General features: G+C 41.0%; 2 protein-coding genes across 5 annotated transcripts; one reads left to right on the forward strand and one right to left on the reverse strand.

The window, feature by feature from the left end:
• The first annotated feature begins 979 nt into the window (after positions 1–979).
• Positions 980–4,239, forward strand: atp5f1b (ATP synthase F1 subunit beta). Its single transcript, XM_085913064.1, has 10 exons — positions 980–1,130; positions 1,840–2,019; positions 2,088–2,262; positions 2,361–2,482; positions 2,566–2,750; positions 2,829–2,987; positions 3,060–3,182; positions 3,260–3,472; positions 3,559–3,760; positions 3,848–4,239. Exons 1-10 carry the CDS (start codon positions 1,028–1,030, stop codon positions 3,943–3,945), a joined length of 1,560 nt encoding a protein of 519 aa, XP_085769190.1. The 5' UTR covers positions 980–1,027; the 3' UTR covers positions 3,946–4,239.
• A 226-nt stretch (positions 4,240–4,465) lies between these two features.
• On the reverse strand, positions 4,466–9,647 carry LOC147062544 (retinol dehydrogenase 7-like). 4 transcript variants are annotated; one of them, XM_085913077.1, is made up of 5 exons: positions 9,599–9,647; positions 6,375–6,692; positions 5,298–5,556; positions 5,056–5,219; positions 4,466–4,979 (listed from the first exon to the last, which is right to left on the reverse strand). In XM_085913077.1, the coding sequence occupies exons 2-5, from the start codon at positions 6,688–6,690 to the stop codon at positions 4,756–4,758; spliced, it is 963 nt and encodes a 320-aa protein (XP_085769203.1). In that variant the 5' UTR covers positions 6,691–6,692; positions 9,599–9,647; the 3' UTR covers positions 4,466–4,755. The 4 variants fall into 4 exon arrangements, with proteins under 4 accessions (XP_085769203.1, XP_085769212.1, XP_085769227.1 ...); XM_085913086.1 differs by lacking the exon at positions 9,599–9,647 and adding an exon at positions 7,194–7,333; XM_085913101.1 differs by lacking the exon at positions 9,599–9,647 and adding an exon at positions 7,150–7,167.
• Positions 9,648–9,992: the final 345 nt, after the last annotated feature.

The raw sequence follows: 9,992 nt of genomic DNA on the forward strand, positions 1-9,992 counted from the left end.
TACAGGCAATGCTTCAGCATTGGCAATGAAAGCAAATAGTTCAAGCCATTCTTTCTTAAACTCTCTGTTCTCATCAGCAATCTTTCTCATTTTGCCTTTTGAATCCATGGCCCATCACTCACACACCTGTTTGTTTACAACTCACCTGTGCTGTGTCGCAGGCTATGACGCAATTTATCTATTTGACGCCATTCTGAAATTCGGTATTTTTAATATATTTACAACTACATACATCATCATCATCATCATCATCATCATCATCATCATCATCATCATCATCATCATCATCATCATCATCATCATCAACAACAACAACAAAACATATTTTTCTATTTTCATGCATTTTTGCAAAAACTCCAGGGAGCCGCTAGGGGTTGCTAAAGAGCTGCATGCGGCTCTGGAGCCGCGGGTTTCCGACCCCTGGTTCATGTCCTGCACGCCCCCGGTGTAAATATAGTACATATTAGTAAGTATATATAGGTTATAAAAAGGTACTGATGTCACCTTTTTTTATAGTAACATAGCAGTTTTTGGCATCCTTATGATTGGGTTTTGGAATGGGGGAATGAAACAGATATTTTCTTTTTCAGAGAATCCTTTGGGTGCTAGACTAGGAATGGAAAATGCAAAACACAAAACACTTCTTTTAGAAAAAAATGGACAAAAAGTAATACTGTTTTGTTTAAAGATTCTTTTTTTTTTGTTTATACATGGCATTTTTTTTAAATGTATGCGTGAGTTTTAATTTTAAAAGATATTCTTTTTGTGTTCATCTTGTTTGTGTGTTTTTTATTTCCCATGTTGTCTTGTCCCTTTTCTATCTGTAATTTTATTATTGTAGATAACGTTTATTAAATAAAGATATTTTTTTAAAAATATACCTTTTAGCAATGCGCATGCGCATTTCCTCAAAGGTCGATTTTGCGTACGCCACGCTTAACGTGTCACGCAGGCGCAGTCTGCTTTAGTGCATACTCATAAAGCCGTGAGTTCCGCTCGACTCTTTCCACCTTCAGCCATTTTGACCATGTTGGGAGCTGTGGGACGCTGCTGCACCGGGGCCCTGCAGGCTCTCAAGCCTGGGGTTCGTCCCCTGAAGGCCCTTGTTGGATCACCGGCCGTCCTTTCACGTAAGTCTCTTCAGGTTTGGTGATTTTGAATGAAATTGCACGAGCCGAAGACGCACTAAGGCGGCTTTCAAATGGACTACGAAAGGACTATGCTAACCTTAGCTTATGCTAGCTACATGATGGCTGCCCTTTCGAGTGCCTCGGCAGGCCTAGTCATTCAGTTGCAAAATTGGAGAAGAGGTATGGTTATAAATATGCATTATTATTATTGTTATTGTCAGGTTGCACATGTCAGGTATCGTTTCGACTGTGGTTTAGCTTTGATAGCACCAATGACCTTTCCCTAATGTCATGAGGTGGCTGCTAAACTAGCATTATATCTCGGCCGGAGTTTCATCCCAAATATTTCTCTCCTAAATCATCCAACATTTTGGGTAGAACGATCAAAACATGTCTGGTGATATGATTCGATAAAAAGTCATCTCTCAGCTGACTCACCACTATGTTGCTGAAATGCTAGCGACGTTAGCATCTGCTGGATTTCATTCATCTGACATTTTCAGTAAGGTACTTTATTGTGTAATGTATTTTATGATTTGAATGTTAATGGGGTAATTTATAAGTTTGTATACGAGCTCAGCTACTTAATTTTGACATTGAGCGTCGAGGTTTCAATATTTCTGCATGATTTTTTTTTATTTCAACAATTTACAAGGTGGCCTATGTGATTATAACTGTAAATTATTTGTCTTTGGTGTGTTGTTTACAGGCAGAGACTATGTTGCGCCTGCTGCTGCCGCCGCCGCCAGTGTTGCCACTGGACGAATTGTGGCTGTCATTGGTGCCGTGGTGGATGTCCAGTTCGACGAGGGCCTTCCACCCATTCTCAACGCCCTGGAGGTCGCTGGCAGAGAGGCCAGGCTCGTTCTCGAGGTGGCACAGCATCTCGGTGAGTGGCTGTACTGAGCCTCGCTTCCTCCATGTGTTGGGATTTAACTTGTACCTTGTTTTGTGTAGGTGAGAACACAGTGCGAACCATTGCTATGGATGGTACTGAAGGTCTGGTCCGTGGACAGAGAGTTCTGGACACCGGAGCCCCAATTAGGATCCCAGTGGGCCCCGAGACTCTGGGTAGGATTATGAATGTTATTGGTGAGCCAATTGATGAAAGGGGCCCCATCTCCACCAAGCAGTAAGTTCATCCTTGATGACCTTTAACTAACATGCATGTGTTCAATGTTTGCGATCGTTAGTGCATTTGCAATCTGTCTATTTTGATTCTACTCGCAGGACCGCCCCCATCCATGCTGAAGCACCTGAATTCACTGACATGAGTGTGGAACAGGAGATTCTTGTTACTGGCATTAAAGTGGTTGACCTTCTAGCCCCCTATGCCAAGGGAGGAAAGATTGGTATGTACAAGATAAAAACATTTTTAATTAGCTTAATGAAATCAGATTGTCAAACTTGAGCTTCTTTGTTTTGTTTGTTTCAGGGCTGTTTGGCGGAGCTGGTGTAGGCAAGACTGTGCTGATCATGGAGCTGATCAACAATGTGGCCAAGGCCCATGGTGGTTACTCTGTGTTTGCCGGTGTGGGCGAGCGTACCCGTGAGGGGAACGACTTGTACCATGAAATGATTGAGTCCGGTGTCATCAACCTGAAGGACACCACCTCCAAGGTGAGCAGATGTGACCCTTTACATCTTTGCCCTTTTTCTTCTTTTTGACAACCTTCCATTCACATCTTCCCCTGTTAGGTGGCGCTGGTGTACGGACAGATGAACGAGCCCCCCGGCGCCCGTGCCAGAGTGGCTCTGACCGGGCTGACTGTGGCCGAGTATTTCCGTGATCAGGAGGGTCAGGATGTGCTGCTCTTCATTGACAACATTTTCCGCTTCACACAGGCTGGCTCTGAGGTCAGCTTTTCCTGAACAAGTGTGACATGTCCTCAAGTTGGATTTGGTTTAACCTTTATTTGGATTTGACAGGTGTCTGCCCTGCTTGGTCGTATCCCTTCTGCTGTGGGTTACCAGCCAACTCTGGCCACAGACATGGGTACTATGCAGGAGAGGATCACCACCACAAAGAAAGGTTCTATCACATCAGTGCAGGTAAGTCAACAAGCAATTATTATTATTTTTTAAAGATTTCATCCATGCTAATAAAAAAATCCTTCCTCTTTCTTCAGGCCATCTATGTGCCTGCTGATGACTTGACTGACCCTGCCCCCGCCACCACCTTTGCTCACTTGGATGCTACCACTGTGTTGTCTCGTGCCATCGCTGAGCTGGGCATCTACCCCGCTGTAGACCCCCTGGACTCTACCTCCCGTATCATGGACCCCAACATTGTCGGCGCTGAGCACTATGATGTTGCCCGTGGTGTGCAAAAAATCCTTCAGGTCTGATATTTTAATTTGGAAGTATCTAAGTTTGTTGTTTAATTAACCGCTGAATCTCAATTATTGGAATTCATTTTGTACTACAGGACTACAAATCCCTTCAGGATATCATCGCCATCTTGGGTATGGATGAGTTGTCTGAAGAGGACAAGCTAACTGTGGCCCGTGCGCGAAAGATCCAGCGATTCCTGTCCCAGCCCTTCCAGGTGGCTGAAGTCTTCACAGGCCACATGGGCAAGCTGGTGCCACTAAAGGAGACCATTAAAGGCTTTAAGAGCATTCTTGGAGGTGAGGATGAAGGAATATGCATTCCTAGTTCCTTTTAATGTGTAGAAGTCCAAATTTAAGTAATTTTTAAATTGACTGTCCTCTTAGGAGAGTACGATGCCCTGCCCGAGCAGGCCTTCTACATGGTTGGCCCCATTGAGGAAGTGATCCAGAAGGCTGAGAAACTGGCTGAGGAGCATTCCTAAACACCTGAACTATTGTGGAAGCAAGATAAACAAATAGGCAGGGGTTCAGCTGTTAGGAGCACTTGGTTTGTAAAACATGTCCAAATCCAAATGTATCTGTCTTGTCATCTTTAAGAAATGTATTTAATGTCTCCATTTTCAAAAAAAAGATGGAATTAAAACCTCTTTACACAATTTGTCAACTGTATTTCCTGATATCAAATCTTGTACCTATGGTGACCACCAGATAGCGCTCTTGAGCATTGTCAAGCAGTCGTTCGGAATGATTGTGGCAGAAATAAAATGACAAACGTATAGCGTGTCTTTTGTGTATTTGTCTAGAAATAGTGCTAAACTAGATAGATTTTTTTATTTTTTTAAATGTGGTAAGAGTAGTTAGCAGGTTAAAACTGTAATTTATGGTCATGCTGCATGGAATAAGAATAATAATCTAAGAATAGTGCTAAACTAGATAGATTTTTTAATTTTTTTTAATTGGTAAGAGTAGTTAGCAGGTTAAAACTGTAACTTATGGTCATGCTGCATTGAATGCTTTTTATTGGTTCCTACTCAGTACACCCCCCCACACACATACACACAACCTTTCACACAGGTTTATCACTGAGGACATGCACATTGGCCTGAACCTAATACTCCCATCAGATAAATTCTTCAATATGGCACTGCACAAGCAATGGAGAGACAGAAAAAAAGAAAAAAGTTTTGTAATCTGAGGAGAAAAATAATTCTTGCAATTGTTTTTGATACCAACTGCTAAATCAAGTAGTGAAAGAATAGGTGTGTAAAAACGCTCACTACAATCAAGTGCACTTATTTCATCGACTTAGCAATTGGAATGGCTTCTTTGCTCAGAATATAGGCGGAGACGCAGGTTGGCATGTAAGACAGCGGCAGCCAGAACAACTTTGCGTCCCATCCCGGTGAGTAGCGAGTACGAGGTTGGATGGCCGACACTGCGTGCTCCATACAGTTGACCACCTTCATCAGGTCAGAGTCTGCTATCTTAGCCACTTTATCTGTTAAAACCGCTAACGCTGTGAGGGGTGGAAGAAGAGAGGTGAAATAACAGAATTGTAACAATTGGGAAAAAAAAAAAAACGCCATACTTACATTTCTTAAGGTACTCATCCCCATAGTCGTCCCTGACCTCCTGAGGCAACCTCTCCCATAACCACTTGATATTCTTACTCAGGATTGCAGCATCAGTCACATTTGTTTTAAAGAAGCCCGGTTCAATGCACAGGACTTTGACACCAAAGGGTGCCATATTAAGCCTAAATGGCAAAAGCCATTATTATCATGTTTGTTTGCAAACTCTCAAAAATGTGGCGCAACCATGAAGGCGGTATCACCTGAGGCTGTCGTTGAAAGCTTCCACGCCGTACTTGGAAACTGTGTACGGGCCTCCAGTGGGACTAATCCTCCCAAACACACTGGCCACATTGACCACCCTGCCTTTGGCCTGCTTGATGAGTGGCAGGACGCTTAGAGTCACAGCAATCACCCCGTTTAGGTTGACATCCAGCATGGATTTGTAGTCATCGATGGTCAGCCAGTCGCATGGGGCCGTGGGGACGGACACACCTGCATTGTTCACTACGGCCCACAAACCTGAGGGAACCACATGAAGAAGTTACTGTAGATGATATGTGTTGATATTTTAGCAGTCTTTAGAAAGTGAATAATGGTTAACTTTGATGCTAGCTGCATGAGATATTGAGGACAATTACTATTAAAACATCTTTCCATCTGTGGTCCCTTCTCAAGGTTTCTCATTTTTCCCCTGGTAGTTTTTTTTTTTTTTTTTTAATAGTTTTTTCTTGCCCTTTTGGGAGCCCAAGATCAGGGGATGCTTTGAGAATAATTGTCAATTGTTTGTCTATGTGAAGCCCTTTGAGACGGCTTGTGATTCAGGGCTATACAAATAAAATTAACTAAAAATGATAAGATTGAGAAGTGGGACATCAGATTTATTCTGCAAAAACATATGTCTGGTAGCCTTTTACTACTAGATATATGCCTTTTGCGCCCAGAAAAAAAAATAAAAAAAAATCAAGACTATATCTGTAATAAAATGTCCTACTAAAAGGAAACTAAATCATTTAGGGAGGTCATTATCACATGTTTTATTATGGCCCAAAGGTGAGGTACGGAAGCATAATTGGATTAACATCATGTGGTGTGTGTCTGTGTGCGTGCGTGCGATACGACAATCCGACAATAATTTATTTTTATATGATTATTTTGGGGACCCAGTTTGAGCACCCCTTTGTCATGGGACAAAAATGACACGTAATTATGGAGGCAAAAGTGCAGTTAGGATAAAAGTACATACTCTAAACTAAGTACCCAAGTAGAAATGCACTAAGTGACTAATTAAAAGCATTTGTACTTGGCTTAGTTCCCACCAGTGCTGCGCAGACACTCACCACGCTGTCCCACTTTTTCCTTGATCATAGCTGCAACTTTGGTGACACTTTCATTTGATCGAACGTCTAGGTGCATTGTGGTCAAGTTTTCGGAGCACCACTTCCTCAGCTGTTCTTCGCCCTTTTCCGTGTAGCAGGCGGCAATGACTCGGAAGCCCAGCTTGTCCAAGTGCCGGGCCAGGAGGTTTCCAAAGCCTGTGTCGCAGCCGGTGATGTACACATACTTGTCCTTCTTGTCAGGGATCCTGGGCCGCTCCCTGAACCAGCGGCGTACGTAGTAAAATACTACCAGTCCCACGAGGATGTACAAATACATATCTGCAGGAGGCAGACGTGCAGCTTCTTACTAGACAACAACAAGTTATGCTAAAAGCAGTAATCTTTGAACAATTGGACATGTGCATTCATAAGTTTCCATCATTTTTGGGTTCGACCCTAAACCTAAATATGATCCATAACATTTAGTAAGTGGAAAGTGTTATTGGGTAACATTCCATTGTGCAATAAATGTATTAGGACCAACATGTGGCAGAATGTAACCTTCAACCCCCGCAAATGCGTGCACAGTCGTAAACAGCATCTGACTAAAAAAAATAAAAAATAAAAAAATCTCCAGTTATTCAGCTTGCACGTTAGATGGATTTAGGTTTGAGGTTACACAAGATAAACACATTAATATCACATTTTCTATTGCGCAACAAACCACTTTCCATCGATCGACTATATGACACATGAAACTTACAATGTCATTTTATTACCTAGAAAGATTCCTTACTTTGCAAGTAGGCAAGAAGCAGAAAGACAAGTTCGATAGCTTACCCGTCGACACGAGGAGGCAAAGAACAGTGCGATCAGTGCGGAGTTGTCCTCTAGCCTATTAATGTATAATCTTTTATGACAGTTGAAACACCCCCCCTTTTTTTTTCTCTCTCTCCAGACATGCAGAATGGCGCCCCAGCCTGTCGAAATAGCCACATTGCAATAGGTTATAAGGAACATAAATACATTTACATATATAGATATAGCTACATGTTGTGGACTAAAGATGTGACAATGTAACACAAATTATTTGAGTTAAAAGTTATAAGTGTGACCACAAGCGCTCGACTATTGTTGCACACAGTTTCCTCAATAATTGGCTTGGAGGTGTTTACTTTTGGATTTCCTCTGTTCAGCTGTTACATCCTGAGTCGAGCACACGTTACAGTGAACAGTGGACACTCTTCTCCAAAAGTATTGATACAGCAAAGCCAATTCATTTATTTTTTCATATGGACTGTAAACAGGAATAGAAGGCAAGAGAGAGAAAAAAAAATCTGCTCTAATTTGTAGCTATTTATAGGCAGGATTAACTAAATTTTAAAGGTGAGCAAAAAATACTGGCATAGATTGATTTGAAATGAGTAACTTTTTTTGTGTGTATATATATATATATATATATATATATATATATATATATATATATATATATATATATTAATACCTGCTTGCAATAACTGCAGGGAGCCTGAAGTCTGACATTATCCCCCTCCTCCATTTTGGTGATACTTTGCAAGGCTTTCACCGCAGCCTCTTTGAATTTGTATTTTCTTTAGGATGATATTCCCTTCCCATCACCAGGTAGAATTAATCTGCGGTCTACACTGGGAAGTTTAGCGATTGACTTGACCTGTTTGTCATCTTGCCCTTGTTGAACTCACTTGCTGTTTTGACAATTTTGGGGTTATTATCTTGACAATCTCCAATTCAGCGTCATCGTAGCTTTCTTTAAATCGTCTGATAAAATGATTCTGTTGATTTTTGCTGCTGTCATATCTTACACCCACAAAAAAAATCCATCCTGCAATAGAACTGTTTCTTGCACAAAGCTTTATCATTTCCATCAATTAATGGTTAATCTTTGTTTCATCAGTCCATAACACATTATCTCAGAACGTGTCAGGTTTTTCTTTGTAAATTATCATCAAATTCTAACCTGGCCCACCCATTTTACTTGATAGTGTTTTCATCTATTGTAGCACCTGTACATCTTGTTCATCTTCATGACCCGAACTTCTGAACCCCTGGAAATAGTTGCTGATGTCACTAGTCAACTGCTTCCTAAGATAGCTCTCAAAATATTTCTGTTGTCAATGATTGTCATTTTCCTTGATGCCCTTGCTCCATGTCTAATACTTAGCAACTTAGTGAAAAAACATTGGTACTTAAAAAAAAAACCTCAAATAAATACATGTAAAATAAGTTGAATAATGTCAGTCATAATATTAATGATAACATTTTCATCTTTGGTGTTATTTACGCTTAAATTATTTATAATCAACACCAGCCATAATAATGATCATGTAATTTATTTTCATCTTTGGTGTTATTTATAATCAATTACTCAAAACTTAAATTATTTATAATCAACTCAATAATTTAATAAAGTAATAATCATAAAATAATTTAACATGAGGAATGAATACCCAAAGAATATCACCATGTGTAAAAGAACATACAGTTACAGTCATGGAAAAAAAATAAAATACAGGACTATTGACAATGTCGGTGGGCCTGATTGAAAGACTGAACTCCTGGGATATTTTGATTTTTTTATTGATCCAAACACATGGAAGAAAAAAAGAACTGTCAGTCACATGATTGTGGCTCACTTGAAAAACGGCTAAATTAAATTAGGTGTTTCCTTCATCTTCTAAGTCATCTATCAGATCCCAAAACAATACCTGGAAATTAAAACCTGACATTTTAATCTCTATTCTCATATTTTTTTTAATTTGTTTTAATGTCAAACACAAATGTTTTCAATCTAAACCTTTTGGTCTAGAACACTTCCGTAGTGACATGTTGCCTCTTTTTCATTTTCTCACCTGGCTGGAACAAATACTTTAGTTAAGGAGGTAGACTTAAGGTGCACGCGCACACGCGCGTAAGCACGCACACACGCGCGCAGGCCCACTTGCGCGCACGGGCAAACACACGGGCTCACACACGTCCACACGCACGGCGCATACGCAAGGAGCGCACACGCACGGGTGCACGGGCGCACACGCGCAGACGGGTGGGCGCACACGCACGGGCGCGCACGCACACTAAATCACCAACTAAAGATTGAAGTTTTCCAAAAACTGTTGGCAGAGTAGCCATACAGCAGCAGGTACTTGTGAGAAACCCAATTGCACCGAACTCAGTGGAATAAGACAAAGAAAGCAGAGGAGGACGATTACCTCTGTTTGCACACCATTCACTGCAACTACTGCGGCAACAGTTGTCAGGGACCTACTGCGCAGTGCGCAGCATGCACGAAGGCTTTTTATTAAACACGCCCACTTATCAACACAGGTGTCTTAACTTAGACACTCAACACTTTCTGTCATTATAACAAGAAAATAATAAAAACAATAAATCAACATTTCAACAAAACATGATAGAAACCATATAATTGAGAGCATATCTCAACACAAGCGATCGCAATATTGCTCTCTGACACATTCTGGGTGCTTTTGCAAGGATGAGTGGGCAATCAATTTTACATTCATCTTTTAACATTTCTTATTTATTCTTTATTTCAGGGATTTTCAACCAGTGGTCTGTGGCCCTCTACTGGTACGTGGCGGCATT

This window comes from Syngnathus leptorhynchus, chromosome 1 (genome assembly GCF_054491065.1).
Source record: "Syngnathus leptorhynchus isolate UIUO chromosome 1, UIUO_Slep, whole genome shotgun sequence".
NCBI lineage: Eukaryota > Metazoa > Chordata > Actinopteri > Syngnathiformes > Syngnathidae > Syngnathus > Syngnathus leptorhynchus.